Raw genomic sequence first — 20,553 nt, 5'->3', positions numbered from 1 at the left:
AGGAGGCGAATCAAGTAGAGAAGAAAAGGTAAAAGGTGCAGATGGAGAGATGATAATGGAGGAGAAGGCAGTAAGTGGAAGATTGGGCAGAATATTTTAGGGAGTTGCTAAATGTGAAGGAAGATAGGGAGAGAAAGATAGCTGCAGTGGGAAATGCTAAGAAAATGACCGTGATGAGTGAGGAAAATGGAGGAGAAATAAGGAAGGATGAGGTGAGGGCAGCTGTTAAGATGATGAAAGCAGGTAAGGCACCTGGTCTGGATGGATGCCATGCAGAATGTCTTAAAAAAAGGAGGTACAGTGATGGTGGACTGGTCGGTGAGGTTATTTAATGTTTGCTGGAGAGAGGGTAGAGTGCCGGAGGACTGGAGGAGTGCTTGTATAGTTCCACTTTACAAGGGAAAGGGGGACAAGTGTGAATGTAGTAGTTTCAGATGGATTGGCTAGTTAAGTGTAGTTGGGAAGGCTTATGGGAGGATCTTGATTGAGAGGATTAGGAGAGGAACAGAGGGAGTAATTGGTGAGGAACAGTGTGGATTTAGGACAGGTAGAGGTTGTGTAGATCAGATTTTTGTGGTAAGACAAATATGTGAGAAAGCTATAGGAAAGGGGAAGGATGTTTTTTGGGTCTTTATGGATCTGGAAAAGGCTTACGACAGGGTAGACAGAAAGGCACTGTGGGAGGTTATGCGGATATACGGGATAGGAGGAAAGCTTTTGGGAGCTGTCAAGAGTTTTTATGAGAGTGGTAGAGCTTGTGTCAGGATTAGAAATGGAGAGAGTGAGTGGTTTGAGGTAAAGGTGGGACTTCGTCAAGGATGCGTTATGTCACCCTGGCTGTTCAACTTATACATGGATAGGGTAGTGCGAGAGGTAAATGCAAGGGTAGTGGGTCAGGGATTGGAGATGGTTAAAGAAAATGGAGAGAGGTGGGAGGTGAGCCAGTTGTTGTTTGCGGACGACACTGCGCTTGTGGCAGGATCGGAGGAGGAATTGAGGAAGTTGGTGACAGAGTTTGAGAGAGTGTGTGGTAGAAGAAAGCTAAAGATAAATGTGGGTAAAAGTGAGGTGATGAGATGTACATGGGGTGAAAGTGGCAGTAATCTGGAAGTGAGCATTAAGGGAGAGCAACTGGAGGAGGTGGATAGTTTTAGATACTTGGGTGCAAATGTGGCAGGAAAGGGTGGAGTGAAGGTGGAGGTAGAATGTAGATTGAGAGAAGCGAGTAAATACCTTGGTAGTTTAAAAAGAGTAATGAGGAATAGACATTTGAGAATGGATGCTAAGAGGAGACTGTATGAAGGAGTGATTGTGCCAACAGTATTGTATGGGGCAGAAAAATGGAACATAAGAGAGGAAGAGAGGAGTTTGAATGCGTTTGAGATGAAGTGTCTGAGAAGTATGATGGGGGTTACTAGGCTGAATAGAGTGAGAAATGAGGAGGTGAGGAGGAGAACAGGGGTGGTAAGGGAGTTGGGAGATAGGGTTGATTAAAGAGTATTAGGATGGTTTGGACACATGGAAAGAATGAGTGAAGAAAGACTAGTAAAAGAGGTATGGAAGGCAGATGTGGAGGGAATGAACATGAGGGGACGTCCTAGGATGAGATGAATGGATGGGGAGAAGGGGGCTTTGGGGAAGAGGGGAATGTCTGTTGAGGAAGGACAGGAGAGGACAGAAGACAGGGGTGAATGGAGAATGGTTGTATATGGGTGATGTTGTGATGCATGAGGTGGAATTGGTGGTGAAGTAGTATGTGTTAGCAAAATTTGACACAGCCCGAAGATATTTCTCCCCATCTTCTCCTTTTCTGCATGGGGGGACAGAGAGGGGAGTCGCCGATTTAATGAAGTGGCCTTGCTGTGGATGTGCTGTGTCTTGAGACACTGCCTTTGCCCCAAGGCAGTGAACAAGGTGCAGGGATGACCCGTCATCCAGGAGGTGCTAAGATGGGAGGGAGGGTGGAGGAGAGTGGAATGTATTTAGGGATGGAATGGGTGGGAATAATTTCATGCCTTTTTCTTTTTGGCTATCTCTCTTGGAAGGGGGAAAAAGCCTTGGTATATGTAAGAAAAGTCAATTTGGATTTAGACAAGGAAGACCATGTACAACAAACCTAATCTGCTTCTACTCGAAACTAATAGACATAATAGACGAGAGGGATGGATGGACAGACCGTACCTATCTAGACCTACAAAAGGCATTTGACAAAATACCACAAAAGAAATTAGTAAGAATATTAGAATCAATAGGTGCATGGAAGATTTCCTGACTGTGAAAAAAATGCGGGTAGTAATTAGAGACAAATACTCGAAATGGGAAGAAATGATAAGTGGTGTTCCACAAGGGTCAGTGTACATCTTATCCCAAAGTCAAAACAGGGGTTGAAGTGGCAAAGAAGAAGGTTGATCTAACATATGGTGAGTGCATGAAGCATTATTGTGCTACATATCACATCCAAACTGTGAAGCTGCATAGGACTTCCTACTGGAGCGATGTGATAAATTCAAAATACTCACCTAAAAATTTGGTATTATTCTGATATGACAAAACTAAATAAAATGTACAAAACATAAATCTCCATTTTTTATTTACAGAATATGTACAAATTTTACTTGGTGAATTACTGAGGTTGCGTTCTGAATATCCATTATACAAACTTGCTAGAAATGCCAAACTTCATCTGCTATGAAAGTTCCTGAACCAGTCTGTTCCAAGTATGAAAATCAAGAGAAGTCTGACATCATCCAGAAAAAAAGGTCCAGGTTTAATCTTCAACACTGAATTTTTTCATATACTTCTAAGTTATTTTCAAACAAGATATAACAAAAAATAAAAATCCAAAACCTCAGTTGACCTTTAAATAGATGAGGTGAATACCATTATCAATGACTAGTCATTCATATGGATGGACTGCAAACTAATTCAGGTAAATACTCATACTTCATGGGTCTTTACTAGAACAATTAATATTTTTTTTTGTACATAGAGGATAAATTCCTTACATATTGAACTATATGAATGATTTTTTTTTCACTCTTGAATGACTTTACAGCTAAAACAAAAGGAATGCCACACAGGACCTTTTCATCATACAGGTCATACAGGAATGGCTTCTATCCAATGTCCATCCTCATATGCTTTGTGAGAGAAGTCTTATGCGAAAAACCAGAGTCAAAGGGATCACACTGGAGAGGCTTCTCTCCTGTGGGAGTCTTCATATGCTGTGTGGGATATCCCTTTTATGAAAAAGCAGAGTTGCACAGGTCACACTAGAAAACCTCTCCTGTGTGGCTCCCCATATGCTTTGTGAGAGAATCCTTTCTTGAGAAAGTTGCAATGCACAGGTCACAATGGAAAGGCTTTTCTCCTGTGTGGGTCCTCATATGGTTTGTGAGATGACCCTTTTCTAAGAAAGCTGCATTGCACAGGTCACAATGGAAAGGCTTCTCTCCTGTGTGGGTCCTCATATGCTTTGTGAGACCACTCTTTTGTGAAAAAGCAGAATCACACAGGTCACATTGGAAAGGCTTCTCTCCTGTGTGGGTTCTCATATGCTTTGTGAGAGAACTCTTTTGTGAAAAAGCAGAATCACACAGGTCACACCGGAAAGGCTTCTCTCCTGTGTGGGTCCTCATATGACTTGTGAGAGAACTCTTTTGCGAAAAAGCAGAATCACACAGAACACACTGGAAAGGCTTCTCTCCTGTGTGGGTCCTCATATGCTCTGTGAGATTACCCTTTTCTGAGAAAGCAGAATCACACAGGTCACACTGGTAAGGCTTCTCTCCTGTGTGGGTCCTCATATGACTTGTGAGAGAACTCTTTTGTGAAAAAGCAGAATCACACAGGTCACACTGGAAAGGCTTCTCTCCTGTGTGGGTCCTCATATGCTTTGTGAGACTACCCTTTTGTGAGAAAGCAGAATCACACAGGTCACATTGGAAAGGCTTCTCTCCTGTGTGGGTTCTCATATGCTTTGTGAGAGAACCCTTTTGTGATAAAGCATAATTGCACAGTTCACACTGGAAAGGCTTCTCTCCTGTGTGGGTTCTCATATTCTTTTTAAGATTATACTTTAGTGAAAAAGCAGAATCACGCGAGTCACACTGGAAAGGCTTCTCTCCTCTGTGGGTCGTCATGTGATGTCTTAGATGAATCATGATATAGCTGTGCCATAAATGTCACACCAGATCCTCTTCATCATGTGACACATGTGGCTTCTATGGATAGCTCTTCCAAAGGAATGGTGATAGTTACCCTCTTCCTGGAAAATATGTAATCATAAGACTGACATCCCTTTGATACTGTGTAATACACTAATAGGATTGTGACTATCATGTACACAAACCATTAATATTCAAGTCCCTTTATACCTAAACAGACCCTTTGTACTCACCATAATGTAACATAAAAGAGAAATAATAACAGCTATGGTGCTATTATATATTGTATTCTACTTTTACAGTAGAAATATGCTGAAAATTATCCAATAGACATGTATACTCGCCTCACCACAACCGGAGTGACTGAAATTCTGCTCTGGCTTTTTCATCTTGTCATGAGATTTGGAAGTGGGGAACATGCCAGATGGCCGCTGCAGTTATATTTTAACATAATTACACAACATTCCATGTTTGGGCACATATGACCAGAATCTAATGACAAACTCTAGGAAGTTCATCTCATTTGACCCAAATAAGTGATGCAAGTCACATCCTTTCAGATACACTGGTAAGTGGTGTACCTGTGTTATTATTTCTGAATAACGTAATAAATGAAATTGTAGAGGAAATTTTTATATTATTTCTTGTCACATTAAGTAAAATACCTGTTTGTCTAATAGGAAAAAAAATATTGGGCATACCTACTAAAACAATCTCAACAATCATGCTGTAATCAGGAAGGAACTGCTATGAAAGGTGCAATCCCAGTAAATGTGGAAATAGCAAGAACACACTGTATAATATGAGAATTAGTGCTTTAACATATTTAACCTAGAGGTCAATTGAACATAGGCATTATATACACAAACTCGTTCATCTTCCAGAAAGCCTGCGACTCCCTTACCAGGTGTAACACTTGTGTGATGATACATTCATATTTATACCACATGCTTTTTCCCCTTTACAAGGAAAGTAGTCAAAAAACAAGGCATAAATTCCACTTCCACCCATTCCATCCCCACATACTCCACTCCCATCCACCACCCTCCTTCCCTCTTATCTTGGCTCCTCCTGGATGACAGGTCATCTCTGTATCTTGCCCACTGCCCTAAGTCAGAAATAGTGTTGCAAAACACAGCACATCAACAGCAAGGCTGTTTCATTAAATGCTCATGTAACAACATGTAAGCTAAGCCATTCATGCATCGATATTGTGATTGAGTAAGCAGTATTGATTAAGACATTTGTAACAGTCTTTCTGATTGGAGAAAGGATGGAGGAGAAAAATTGATTGGTTCATGGGAGTAAAATCACACCCTTAGGGGGAAGGCAATTAGTTGTAACAGTCAAGATCATTGGACTAAGAAAGTCGTGACGTCAATGCAAAGGTGGTGTAGGAAATATATTGAGGATCACAGTAGGGGGTCCCTTGGTGTAAATTGACAAGTCAAGTGTAATATTATTTGGGAAGAAGAGAATTTTTTTACCTCCATTTAATTCACCCCATTAAGAAATATGACTTCCTACAGAAAGATATGGGGAAAGACATACTTAAGACAGTGATGAAAAGAAAGTTGAGAGTGGAAGGGGAAATACAAAATCATACAAGGAAACAGTAAACAGAAGTAAACCCGTAATTGTGGAGGTGACAGACACGGGTGAAACCCAATGCCCCTTTTACCCCATCCATCTCATCCTTGGTTACCCCTTCATGTTCACTCCTTTTACTTCTGCCTTCCACACCTCTTTTACTAATCTTTCTTCACTCATTCTTTCCATGTGTCCAATCCATCCCAATACTTTTTCATCAATCCTATCTCCCAACTCCCTCTCCACACCCATTCTCCTCCTCACCTCCTTGTTTCTCACTCTAGCCTTGTTAACCCTATCATACTTCTCAAGCACCTCATCTCAAACACATTCAAACTACTTCTCTCTTATGCTCCATTTTTCTGCCCCATACAGTGCTGTTGGCACAATCACTCCTCTATACAATCTCCTCATAGCATGCATTCCCAAATATCTTTTTCTCATTACACTTTTTAATCCTCCAAGGCATTTAATTGCTTCTCTCAATCTACATTCTACCTCCACCTCCACTCCTCCCTTTCCTGCCACATTCGCACCCAAGTATCTAAAAACTACTCACTTCCTCCAGTTTCTCTCTCTTTGTATTCACTTCCAATCTGCTGCCACTTTCTCCCCCTATACATCTCATCACCTTACATTTACCCACATATATCTTCAACTTACTTCTTTTGCAATCCTTCCCAAACTCGGTCACTAACTTCCTCAATCCATCCTCTGATCCTGCCAAAAGTGCAGTGGTGTCAGCAAACAACAACTGGCTTATCTTCCACTTTTCTCCATTTTCTTTAAACCATCTCCAATCCCTGAACCATTACCCTTGCATTTACCTCTTATACCAGCCCATTCATGTTTAAATTGAACAGCCAAGGCGACATAACATATCCCGAGTGAAGTCCCACCTTTACCTCAAACTACTCACTCTCTCCATTTCTGATTTTAACACAAGCTCTTCTATATACATATACCAAAGGCTTTCCCCTTACATTGGGGGTAGCCAAAAAGAAAAAGGCATAGAACCACTCCCACCTATTCCATCCCCTACATATTCCACTCCCCTCAACCCTCCTCCCTCTCTCTCATCTTGGCATCTCCTGGATGACGGGTTATCCTTGCATCCTGTCCACTGCCCTGGGTCAGAAGCAGTGTTGCAAGACACAGCACATCCACAGCAAGGTAGCTCTACTACTCTTGTAAAAACTCTTGACTGCTCTGAAAAGCTTTCCTCCCATATATCTACAACACCTCCTGCAGTGCTTCCCGGTCCACCCTGTAATAAACCTTTTCTAAATCCATAAAGCCCCAAAAAAACTATCCTTACCTTGTCTTAAAAACTTTTCACATATCTGTCTTACCACAAAAATCTGATCCACACAACTCCTACCTGCCCTAAACCCACACTGTTCATCACCAATTTCTCCCTCTGTTCCTCTCCTAATCCTCTCAATCAAGACCCTCTTTCACTCCCAGCTTCCCCTGTTACCTCTGTTGTTGTTGTTACTGTTTACTACTCTGACTACTGTTCCCTGCTATGGTTTTGCATTTCTTCATTACTTTTAAATTTCTTTAAATCACTTTTCTTAAGTAAGAATGTCTTTCACAATATCTTTCTGTATAAAGTAATTTTTCTTGATAGGGTGAATCAAACCAAGGTAAAATTTTCTTCTTATGTTCCAAATAATGTTATACTTGGCTTGTCAGTTTACAGCAAGGGACTCCCTACTGGGATCCTCAATCCACTCACTGAGCCATCTCTGAACCGACGTCACGACTTTATTCTTCCAATGATCTTTACTGTTACAAACAAGTGCCTTCCCCGAGAGCATGACTTTACTCCCATGTACCAATTAATTTTTCTCCTCCACCCTTCTCCAATCAGACTGTTACAAAGTCTTAAGCAATACTGCTTACACAAGCAATCTCGATATCAATGCAGGAATGGCTTAGTTTACATATTGTCACAGCAGCATTAAAATCTGGTCCCTAGTGGTTGCTTAGAAGCTATAGACAAGGAGCAAGTTTATGCAGCTCCTTCGCAGCTTGATGTTTTGAAAATAAGTTCATAAAAACTAAATTCTCGCCGCCTACCCCTCTATCTACCTTACTGTCTGTCTACCTCAATGTACCAGCCGCCTCTTACATCCTCCCATAAGCCTTCTTAACTACACTTAACTGATCCCTCTAAAATACTACACCCTTTTCCCTTGTAAAGTGGAATTGTACAGGCACTCCTCCAGTCCTCTGGCACTCTACCCTCTCTTAAACAAACATTAAATAACCTCACCAACTAATTCACCATCACTACCTCTTTTTTTAGACATTCTTCATGACACCCATCCAACCCTGATACCTTACATGCTCTCTTTATCTTAACAACTGCCTTCACTTCATCTTTCCTTATTTCTCCACTATTTTCCTCACTTGTCACTGTCAATTTCTTAGTGCTTACCACTGCAACTACCTTTCCCTCCCTATCCTCCTTCACATTTAGCAACTCCCTAAAATACTTAGCCCATCTTCCACTTACTACCATCTCTTCACTTATCATCTCTCCATCTGCACCTTTTAACTTTTCTTCTCTACTTGATTTGCCTTCTCTTTTTTCAATTTCTTTCCAAAACATCTTTTTATTACTTTCAAAACTTTCTGTCATATACTTACCTCATTTCACAGCTGCTCTCCTCTTCCGTCCTTTATGCTTTACTTCTCAACTTACCCTCCACCAAAAAATGATCTGATATTCCCCACTCTCTCCCTTAGAACATGTACATCCTTCACTCTTCCTACTATTCTTCTAGTTACCACTAAACAGTACGGTCCATTAATGCTCCATGTAACACCCTTCCATCCACCACCCTCTCCCATGTGTACTTGTGCTTCACTTTCTTCCTAAACATTGTATTTGCTATCATCAACTCTCTAGATACATCTCCACCATCAACTCTCCACTACAAATTTTTTCCTGGAACTCCACACTTTCCAATTGCTCCGTCTTTTAGTTAATTTCCTACCCTAGCATTAAGGTCTGACAATACCACTACATTGACATTTCTCCCTAAACCCTGTAAGCACTAGTTTAAATTCATCCAAAAAGCCTCCCTTTCCTCTACACTCTTCTCACTACCAGGCCCATATGTACTTACAAAAATCCACATCTCTCTTCCCAGTTCCACCTTCATCCACATTGAACTTGAAAAAAAAAAAAAAAAAAAAAAAAAAAAAAAAAAAAAAAAAAAAAAAAATCAAATCCTTTCACTCACACCACCACACACTTAACTATCTCTTTGCTTACTAGTGTAGCCATCCCTTCTCTTTCTCATACTCTCTTCACTCCTGAGATTCTCCCAACTACACTCCCTAGCTCAAACTCTCCCCTCCCTTTCAACTTAGTTTCATTCAATGCCAACACATTCATCTTTCTTCTCACAAACATGCTACCTATCTCTTCCCTTTTACTCTCATCTGTATCACAACCATGCACATTAAAAGACCCAAACCTTAGGGTAGTGATGGAAAACTCCCAGACCCCCTTATGCCCTTAATGTGCCCTTTGTGGAACCTTTATTTGATAGTATTATCCCAGTTTAGAAGGTGTCCCTGCCTATTAACATTAATCAATGTAAAGTTGGATATCATATGAGTTTCCCATTGGAGCATTTCCCACCTTGAAGATGACAGCCTAATTGCTGAGATCATTTGATCAAGCAATGTAGTTGAGAGTGAGAATGATTACTGTCCCAACCTTTTCCATGATGCTGAAGAACATGCTACCAAAGACCACACCCCTACATCTTACTGGTTTGTGACATACTATAAGGAAAACAGGGGTAACTTTATCCATGCTGCTAAATAGCTAGAGACTAGTGTTCCCTACAAATAACCTTAAAAAAAATATGGTAAAGATGATCTGAGGTAAGAACTTAACACCGGCCATCATACTTCTCCATCTACCTTTCCCTTCCAATGGAATTTTCGAATCCATCAAACCACACTGAACATTCAATTACTGCAAAACATGAGAAAATAGTACCATGCTCATATTTTATGGTTCATATCTCCCTGAGTTAGTCAATATTGGTCCTCTTTTTCTCCCAATAGAAGTTTTCATCAACTGTCTTTTACAGAGTTATCAGTGTTATGAATTTCTCCATAGAAAGAAAAACTTTACAAATGGTCCCCAATGTGGTCACTGCTCTGTCCTTGATTCACACCCTACTCTTAACTGTGAATCAGAACTTCATTATTTCTATAGCAGAGAAGCTCACTTAATACATTCTCAACACTGCAAAGAGTACGGTCTTGAACAAGACATATTTCAACTGGCTAGTCTTGGTAGTGCCAAGCAAGTACTTCATTTTAGACAGATGGATGGTGGAGCAAGGACACAAGCTTTCTCCTTCCATTCCATCCCAGTCCTTCACTCCTATGAGCCTCCTGCTTCTGCTGTTTAGTCCAGAACAAGTTCTCTATTTTGTAAAGTTACACTGTATCATCAACAAATCCCTCCACCTCATCTTTAGCACTGCATTCCATTGCATCTTCAACAAAACCCTCTTCTACATCATTAGCAAAACCCTCAGTAACATCACAGACTCCCAAAACACAAGCCCATATTGCAAAATCCATGCTCACATAGATTTCCAATCAAGAACCCATACTAAGGATAGTAAATCAATACAGATACATTTTCAACAACAAAATCTGGTATGCAGCAATGTGTTACCAGAATTTGTTGCTAGACCCTCTGATATCCATATCCATCCCTCAAAATCCTTTCTCCCCACAAGAGGACATAGTCCACCAGGCCAGACTGCAGCACTGACACCATCCAGCCCTTCTAATTTACCACAAGAGGTTGGATGACAGTATTGCAAATAATTGTCCAGGATGTAACACTTCACCCCCATACTAGACAACACATTATGGAAGACTACACTGTACACAATCATGAACACCAACAACACAAACTATGCTCTATGAAGGATTTGTGGGAAAACCCTGTTCCAGCTGTCGTGTTCCTCAGGGGGATGGGACTGCTTGGCTTGACAGTCTAGGGAACAACTAATGTAAATAAGCTGTACTCAGCAAAGATAGGTCTCCTGAAGAAGCACCTGCTGAATAGGTGCCTTCCAAAGAGCTGTCAATGCTCTGCTTTGCTGTGTAGTACATTACATCATCACCAGATTCATTGTACTGCACAAATAGTTAATCTTCAACAGCATTAATCAAGTTACCCCGTCTGGGGTATTGGCTGCTTGCTATTGCGGCAAAGTAGCATGCAATCGATACTTTATGGGGCGCCCCTACGGACCAGACCAAACATCATTTTGTCTATGACAGAGGAAAACTCTGTTCATAGAGAAATGATGACACTTTTATACTATGACTGTCCCTCCGTTATGCTGTCCTCCAACCCCTTGTTGCTGTCCTGTACCATTTCTCTGAGTATTCTTTTTCTGTGGTAGGGGAATTCCCTGTGGTGGGGGAAAAGAATGCTGCCACCGAGTGTTCCCACTTGGATCGTAAGAGGCGAGAAAAACGGGACGGGGATTGGGACCAGGCATCCTTCTCCTTGTAGCCCCACGGGGCACATCCCCTAAAAATAAAGGCAGAGGCATAGAGGGGCTGGAAGGCCTCGGACCAGCACCCTAAGGTTTGGGTCTTTTAATGTGCGTGGATGTGGTACAGATGAGAGTAAAAGGGAAGAGATAGGTAGTATTTTTGTGAGAAGAAAGATGGATGTGTTGGCTTTGAGTGAAACTAAGCTGAAAGGGAAGGGTGATTGTAGGTTTGGGAGTGTAAGTGGGAGGTTATCAGGAGTGAAGAGAGGGCGAGGGAGCGAAGGGGTGGCTATACTAGTAAGTGAAGAGATAGGTAAACGTGTAGTGGAGTGGAAGGAGGTTTCCTCAAGGATAATGTGGATGAAGGTGAAACTGGGAAAGGAGATGTGGTTTTTGTAAGTGCATATGGGCCTGGCAGTGAGAAGAGTGTAGAAGAAAGGGAGGCCTTTTGGATAGATTTAAATGAGTGCATAGAGGGTTTAGGGAGAAGTGTAAATGTAATAGTACTGGGAGACCTTAATGCTAGGGTAGGAAAGGATCCAATTGATGGAGTGGTTGGGAAATGTGGAGTTCCAGGAAAGAATCGTAGTGGAGAGTTGATGGTGGAAATGTGTCTAGAAAGAGAGTTGATGATAGCAAATACAGTGTTTCGGAAGAAAGTCAAGCATAAGTACACATGGGAGAGGGTGGTGGAGGGAAGGGTGGTAGATAGAGCTTTAATGGACTATGTAGTGGTAAGTAGGCCTATGATAGGAAGAATTAAGGATGTACATGTGCTAAGGGGAGAGGGTGGGGGAATATCAGATCATTTTCTGGTGGAAGGTAAGTTGAGAGTGGAGGATAGATGGAGAAAGAGGAAAAAGTCAAATGGTAGGATGGTGCTTAGAGTGAACTCCTTAAATGAAAATGAAAAGGAGAAGGAGTACAAGAGGAAGCTGAGGGAGGAGTGGGAGGGAGTGAAGGATAGAGTAGAGGTAGGTGTGGAGGAGGAATGGGGATGGTTCAAGGAGGGAGTCACAAAGTGTGCAGAGATGGTGTGTGGAACAAGAAGGACAGGAGGAAATAGAAGGAAGGGTAGTGAATGGTGGGATGAGGAAATGAAGAAGGTTGTAGAAGAAAAGAAGCGAGCTTACACAGGTTGGTTACAAAATAGGACAAGGGAGTCATATGAGACGTACAAAGAGAAGAAAAGAGAAGTAAAGAAAAAGGTAAAGGAGGCAAAGAGGAGAGCAGATGTAAAATGGGGTAAGAGTATGACAGAAAATTTTGAAAGTAATAAAAAGATGTTTTGGAAAGAAATTAAGAGAGGAAGAGGAGGCGAATCAAGTAGAGAAGAAAAGGTAAAAGGTGCAGATGGAGAGATGATAATGGAGGAAAAGGCAGTAAGTAGAAGATGGGCAGAATATTTTAGGGAGTTGCTAAATGTGAAGGAGGATAGTGAGGGAAAGATAGCTGCAGTGGGAAATGCTAAGAAGAGGAGAGTGATGAGTGAGGAAAATGGAGGAGAAATAAGAAAGGATGAAGTGTGGGCGGCTGTTGGGATGATGAAAGCAGGTAAGGCACCTGGTCTGGATGGATGTCATACAGAATGTCTCAAAAAAGGAGGTATAGTGTTGGTGGACTGGTTGGTGAGATTATTTAATGTTTGTTGGAGAGAAGGTAGAGTGCCGGAGGACTGGAGGAGTGCTTGTATAGTTCCACTTTACAAGGGAAAGGGGGACAAGTGTGAATGTAGTAGTTTCAGAGGGATTAGCTTGTTAAGTGTAGTTGGGAAGGCTTATGGGAGGATCTTGATTGAGAGGATTAGGAGAGGAACAGAGGGAGTAATTGGTGAGGAACAGTGTGGATTTAGGACAGGTAGAGGTTGTGTAGATCAGATTTTTGTGGTAAGACAGATTTGTAAGAAAGCTATAGGAAAGGGGAAGGATGTTTTTTGGGCTTTTATGGATCTGGAAAAGGCTTACGACAGGGTAGACAGAAAGGCACTGTGGGAGGTTATGCGGATATACGGGATAGGAGGAAAGCTGCTCGGAGCTGTCAAGAGTTTTTATGAGAGTAGTAGAGCTTGTGTCAGGATTAGAAATGGAGAGAGTGAGTGGTTTGAGGTAAAGGTGGGACTTCGTCAAGGATGCGTTATGTCACCCTGGCTGTTCAACTTATACATGGATGGGGTAGTGCGAGAGGTAGATGCAAGGGTAGTGGGTCAGGGATTGGAGATGGTTAAGGAAAATGGAGAAAAGTGGGAGGTGAGCCAGCTGTTGTTTGCTGACGACACTGCGCTTGTGGCAGGATCGGAGGAGGGATTGAGGAAGTTGGTGACAGAGTTTGGGAGAGTGTGTGATAGAAGAAAGGTGAAGATAAATGTGGGTAAAAGAAAGGTGATGAGATGTACATGGGGTGAAATTGGCAGTAATCTGGAAATGAGCATTAAGGGAGAGCGACTGGAGGAAGTGGATAGTTTTAGATACTTGGGTGCAAATGTGGCAGGAAAAGGTGGAGTGAAGGTGGAGGTAGAATGTAGATTGAGAGAAGCGAGTAAATGCCTTGGTGGATTAAAAAGTGTAATAAGGAATAGAAATTTGGGAATGGATGCTAAGAGGAGACTGTATGAAGGAGTGATTGTGCCAACAGCACTGTATGGAGCAGAAACATGGAACATAAGAGAGGAAGAGAGAAGGAGCTTGAATGTGTTTGAGATGAAGTGTCTGAGAAGTATGATGGGGGTTACTAGGCTGGATAGAGTGAGGAATGAGGAGGTGAGGAGGAGAACAGGGGTGGAAAGGGAGTTGGGAGATAGGGTTGATGAAAGAGTATTAGGATGGTTTGGACACATGGAAAGAATGAGTGAAGAAAGACTAGTAAAAGAGGTATGGAAGGCAGATGTGGGGGGAGTGAATATGAGGGGACGTCCTAGGATGAGATGGATGGATGGGGTGAAGGGGGCTTTGGGGAAGAGGAGAATGTCTGTTGAGGAAGGACGGGAGAAGACAGAAGACAGGGGTGAATGGAGAATGGTTGTACATGGAAGATGTTGTGATGCATGAGGTGGAATGGATGGGGGGTGAGGTAATGTGTGTGAGCAAAATTTTGACGCAGCCCGAAGGGATTTCTCCCCGTCTTCTCCTTTATATGGGGACAGAGAGGGGGGGTCGCCGATTTATGAAGTGGCCTTGCTGTGGATGTGCTGTATCTTGCAACACTGCTTCTGACCGAGGGCAGTGGACAAGGTGCAGGGATGACCCATCATCTAGGAGGTGCTAAGATGGGAGGGAGGGTGGAGGGGTGTGGAGTGTTTTTAGGGATGGAATGGGTGGGAATGATTTTATGCCTTTTCCTTTTTGGCTACCTCCCTAGTAAGGGGGAAAAAGCCTTGGTATATGTATGAATGTACATATCTTTCTGAGTCCATTCCTTGTTATGTAAGAAGACTTTTTACATTATACCTCCATTCTATTATCTGTATACAGTATGTATACACACACATGCACACATAGGCATTTGGAACAAGTTAGATGAGAAAGTGGTGTGTGCAAAAACAATACATGAATTTAAGAACAGTTTAGATAAAATGAGATATGAAGACGGGACACCACGAGCATAGCTCCCCTTCCCGTAAAATACAACTAGGTAAATACACACACAGACAGCTACAGAAGAGATCTGAAAAAGAACAGCTTTCCACAGACTAATAGATATATGAAACAAAATGAAAGAGGAAACAGTGAGTGCTAAAACTATACATGACTTTAAGAAAAAACAGGATGTGGAAAGGTACAACTGTGGGTCACTATGAGCATAGCTCTCTTCCCGCAAAATACAACTAGGTAAATACACACACACATATATATATATATGACTAAGTGGAGTAGGAAACACAGAAGTCTTAGTTTATTCCTGACTAGTTTTGCAGGTATCCTTTTTCAAAGGAATGGTGTACAAACGAGCTGTGGGTATTTTATACATGGGGCGGACATCACTACCTCTCCATGTTACCAGAGTTGGTGACAAGTGTGAACATCACATATTCATTGTAACAAATAATAAGCAAATGTAATAATAATGATAATGCTAGCAATAATGATAAGAGTAGTGGTAAATACAATGAAAATGATGATAACATTAATAATAACAATGAAAATAATAATAATAATAATAATAATAATAATAATAATAATAATAATAATAATAATAATAATAATAATAATAATAATAATAATAATAACAATAATAATAATAATAAAAATAATAATAATGATAATGATAATATTAATAATAAAATTAGTAATAATAACAATAATGATAGTGATAATAATAATAATAATAATAATAATAATAATAATAATAATAATAATAATAATAATAATAATAATAACAATAATACTAATATTAGTAATAATAACAATAATGATAATGATTATAGTAATAATGATGATGATGATGATGATGATGATGATGATAATAGTAACAGTAGTAATAATAACAATAATAACAATATTAATAAAAATAAATAATGATAATATCAAATTGATAATGACAATAATAACAATAATAATAGAAATAAGAGAATAATAATGGTAATATAATAATGAAAAATTATGCTAATAATGATGAAAATATTAAGTGGTGAAGGAACAAAGTAGAAATAATAGAGGAGGATATGTGATTTGATAGCAAGTGAAATAAAATATGGTAGCACAGTGTAAGAAGAATCATCAAAGTAAAAGGAAGAAAGCTGGAAAAGGGTAGGCAAAAGTGGTGAGAAAAAGGTATCTACTTAGAGTCGTGGAGGTCTGGGAAGCCATTCTTGGAGAGCTGGTGTCAAGGTAGATTTTGTCCATTTCAAGTCACCAGTTCTCTTGTTTGTGTTTTTGTAGTTGGCAATGTAAAGGGATTCAATTATTTTCCATTGTTTCTTGTGTAGACTTTTGGCTAGAATTGTGAATCCCTCCCAGTTTGGCAGGTGTCCCTCTGTGTCTATGGGACACCTACCAAACTGGAAGGTATCCACCATCTACACAAGAAACAACAAAAAACAATTGAATCCCTTTACAATGTCAACTACAAAAACACAAAAAAGAGATTCTTCTTACACCATGCTACCATATTCTATTTCACTTTCTATCAAATCACGTATCCTCCATTATTTCTATTTTGTTCCTTCACCACTTAATATTTTCATCATTATCATAATTTTTCATTATTATATTACCATTATTGTTATTCTCTTCTTTTTTATTAGTATTATTATCATTGCTATTATTGTCATTATTAATCTAATATTATTATCTTTTATTATCATTATTATCATTATTATTATTATTATTATTATTATTATTATTATTAATATTATTATTGTTATTATTATCATTATTTATAATTATCATTATCATTATCATTATCATTATTATTATTATTATTTTCATTATTATTATTGTTATACTTATTTTCATTGTATTTACTTCTACTCATACCATTATTACTAGTATTATCATTATTATTACATTTGCTTATTATTTGTTATAATGAATATGCAATGTTCACACTTGTCACCAATTCTGGTAACACGTAGAGGTAGTGAGGTCCACCGCATGTAGAAAATACCCATGGATTGTTTGTACACCATTCCTTTGAAAAAACAAACCTGTGAAACTAGTCAGGAATAAACTGAGACTAAGACTCCTGTTTTCTCTACTCCACTTAGCCAACCTGTCAGAATGTCTCAACATATATACATATATATATATATATATATATATATATATATATATATATATATATATATATATATATATATACATATATATATATATATATATATATATATATATATATGCTAGATACCACTAAGGACAAGGAAATACAAAAGTCAAAAGTGTTTTTGTGTAATTCACACCTTCAGGAGAGATACAGAAGTGATACAAATGACTTTGTGCCACTTCTGTATCTCCCCTGAAGATACAAATTACACAAATGCATTCAGGTATTTTGTTTACTTTTCCTTACTAGTAACCAGCATATTACTGGCTCATGTGCCAGTTTTATGGTTCATCTGCACACACACACACACACACACATTCCAATAACAAGGAAAGTTATTGGAATGGATGAAAGATTTCTTGAATGGGAGAAAAATTAGGGTGGTACTTAGAGACAAGAACTCGACCTGGGAAGAGGTGATAGGTGGGTTTCCACAAGGTTCTGTATTGGTTCCGATAATGTTTGCTATATATATAAATGACATAGATGAAGGTGTGGAATCTTATATGACCTTCTTTGCAGATGATACAAAACAACTAAAGAGAGTAAGTACAGATGAAGACTGTGAATCACTACAGAAAGACCTGGATAATGTCTGGGAATGAAGTCAGAAGTGTGAAGTGAATTTCATCATCAAGAAATGTAGTATAATGGAATTTGGAAAAAGCAAAAATAGAATATACTGACAATATAAAACTGGCACAAAGAAAGTTAAAGTCAACTCAGAAAGGGACCTAGGAGTAACTATCAGCAATAACATGGCACCAGACAAACATATCAACAAAATAGTCATAGAATCTTTTAATTTACTAACATCAATGAAATTGGCCTTTGACTACCTGGGTGAAAATATGATAAAGAAAATATTAGTTACATTGATAAGACCAAGATTGGAGTATGCTCCAACACTATGGACACCCAGTACTAAAAAGGACATAAAAAATTTAGAAAGAATTGAAAGAGCAACAACAAAGATGGCACCAACGCTCTCCAAATTGACATATGAACAAATTTAAATTACCAACTCTTGAACAAAGAAGAAAAGGAGGAGATCTACTAACCATCTACAGAATTATGAAAGGGATAGAAGTCCTTGATAGAGATGATTTACTAAAATGGGATAAAAGAAAAACAAGATGACACGAAAGAATTAAGAAGGATATTTACTGAAGAGATCTGAAAAAGAATAGCTTCCCACACAGAATGATACATATCAGGAACAAACTGAATGAGGAAATGGTGAATGCAAAAACTATACAAGAATCTATGATCAAACTGGATGCTGAGTGATACAAATGCTGGTCAATACGGGCACAGCTCTCTTCCTCTCCCCCTCATAAAGGAGGTAGCTAAGTCAAAAGGCTCACACCTACTCTAAGCCATTTCACTCCAATCTACCACCCTTTCCTCCCTCTCATCTTAGCTCATTATGGATGATGGGTCATCCCTCTATTCCTCCCACTGCTCTGGGTCAGAAGCAATGCAGCAAGACACAGTTCATCCAAGGCAAAACCGTTTCACTTAATTGGTGACACCCCCTCTCCATCCCCCTCATGTGGAAAAAGAAAAGACCTTAAATTGGCCAATCAGGAGACTAGATTCAATTTTGATGAAAGTCTTATACTAGTGGACACACCTGGTCAAGGTCTATTGGGGGAGGACACAGAGGACACAAATCAGAGGCCTGACCTACTCAAGCTGAAAGTGATCTGGACAGATAGGTCACATGACCGGCATCCATTACCTATGTAAGACTCCATAAGGGAAGGTATAACTGCTCATATTATAATGCAATGACTTCTAATCAATATGACGTGGATGTGTGGAGTGAATATCAAGAAAAATTTTACTCACAAGAATATCATAATCATTGCACGATGAATTCTGAGTGAATTTTATGAATTTTTCTATTTTCCTACTGAGGAAGACTGAGTGGAGACCCATCCCCTAATAAGAATATAAAAACAATGTGAGCAAATAAGATACACACGTTGATAAACATAAAGATGCTTGCAAGTCTTTTTTTAATAACTACCAATGTTAATATTAACTTAGTTATATATGAAGCTCACAATACTCACAATGATAAGAGCTAGCCAACGATAAAGTTACAGTTTGCAGCTGTGAGACTAGCGAATATCTTTATATCAAAATATTTGCCATTCTCAATTTTCTAAAAATCACTACCAACATTACTTTTACTTTGTAATACTTATATATGGGTTTAAAAATACTTAATGATATGATATAGAGTTAAGAATTGCAGCAGTGAGACCTGACCTGACCTAACCTATCCCCTTGACACCACTATTAGTTTGCTGTACACATATCTGGGGTTAAAAACACTCATAATGATATGAGCTAACCGACTATATAGGTAATTGCAGGTGCTAGACTGGTAAACATCTTAATAAATATTCGCACATTTACCCCTGTTCAGAATGCCAATTACACTACCAAACGGTAAGTGAAGTGTAGCAAATGCCAAAAGTAAACACACAACGCATTCAGTGATTCACTAAGCTACTTTACCACTATATGATTTCACTTACGAATTCAACTTAGGCACACTTATTTAGCCTGTACAAAACACAGCCACGAAAACAAGCTCTTCAAACAGATGAAAGAGTGCAAATAAAGGCTTTGCCAATATTGCCGTTTGTTCGTCTCCCTAATTTCCGTCTCTTCTCATCACTTATAGTGAAAGAAAACGTACTAGAGTCAAATTACAGGGGTGACTGCCGTACCTGAGAAAGCTGTCGAGTGGCCCAGTGATATAATTGCAATGTAATGATGCGACATATGGACTGTATCTGGCCAACCTAGGTGAGGGAGGATGGTATTTTTCTGATATGTCACAGAGGTAAATACAACGAGGAAGTCTAGCAATAAATACTGAGCTGGCCATTTCCGTAGTCCAGTGGATAATGGAGTAAAACATAAGAAGACAGTAACAATAATGAATTGACGGAAGGGAAATTCTTATTTGGAAAGCCAAAAATATATGTTATAAAGGAGACACTACACAAAATATGGAATGCAAGAGAAAAGATGAAGGAGGCGGGCGGAGTATAAAAAAAAAAACAGGATAAAATTATCTTAGCGTTCGGAGTATAAACGAAGGAAACAAAACACAAACGAAACATTTTATAGTCGTTAGGGTAGGAAATTGTTGCATATGGAACCACCTTGCTCAAGGGGCGTATGCGCCAAAAACTGAAATTCGAGAACAATGTATTTAAAGTCTAACAACAATTACACAATGAAGAAAAAAAGCATGAAAGGTATTTGGCATGAAAGAATAGCTTACGAGGAGACAAATTCCACGGTGTATATACATATATATATACATATATATACATATATATATATATATATATATATATATATATATATATATATACATGTGTATGTATATATATATATATATATATATATATATATATATATATATATATATACATATATATATATATACTAGG

General features: G+C 39.1%; 1 protein-coding gene across 2 annotated transcripts; it reads right to left on the bottom strand.

Annotated features, from left to right (window-relative positions):
- Window positions 1–2,588: 2,588 nt before the first annotated feature.
- On the bottom strand, window positions 2,589–19,971 carry LOC143030549 (uncharacterized). Of its 2 annotated transcripts, none has more exons than XM_076193696.1 (2): window positions 19,624–19,971; window positions 2,589–4,263 (listed from the first exon to the last, which is right to left on the bottom strand). In XM_076193696.1, exon 2 carries the CDS (start codon window positions 4,161–4,163, stop codon window positions 3,273–3,275), a length of 891 nt encoding a protein of 296 aa, XP_076049811.1. In that variant the 5' UTR covers window positions 4,164–4,263; window positions 19,624–19,971; the 3' UTR covers window positions 2,589–3,272. The 2 variants fall into 2 exon arrangements, with proteins under 2 accessions (XP_076049811.1, XP_076049810.1); XM_076193695.1 differs by having other exon boundaries at window positions 2,589–4,267; window positions 19,624–19,970.
- Window positions 19,972–20,553: the final 582 nt, after the last annotated feature.

The sequence above is a fragment of the Oratosquilla oratoria genome, chromosome 12 (genome assembly GCF_046742065.1).
Source record: "Oratosquilla oratoria isolate Oo_2021 chromosome 12, ASM4674206v1, whole genome shotgun sequence".
Lineage (NCBI taxonomy): Eukaryota > Metazoa > Arthropoda > Malacostraca > Stomatopoda > Squillidae > Oratosquilla > Oratosquilla oratoria.
The sequence above is the reverse complement of the archived record's forward strand: the minus strand, read 5'-3'. Positions and strand labels throughout refer to the sequence as shown.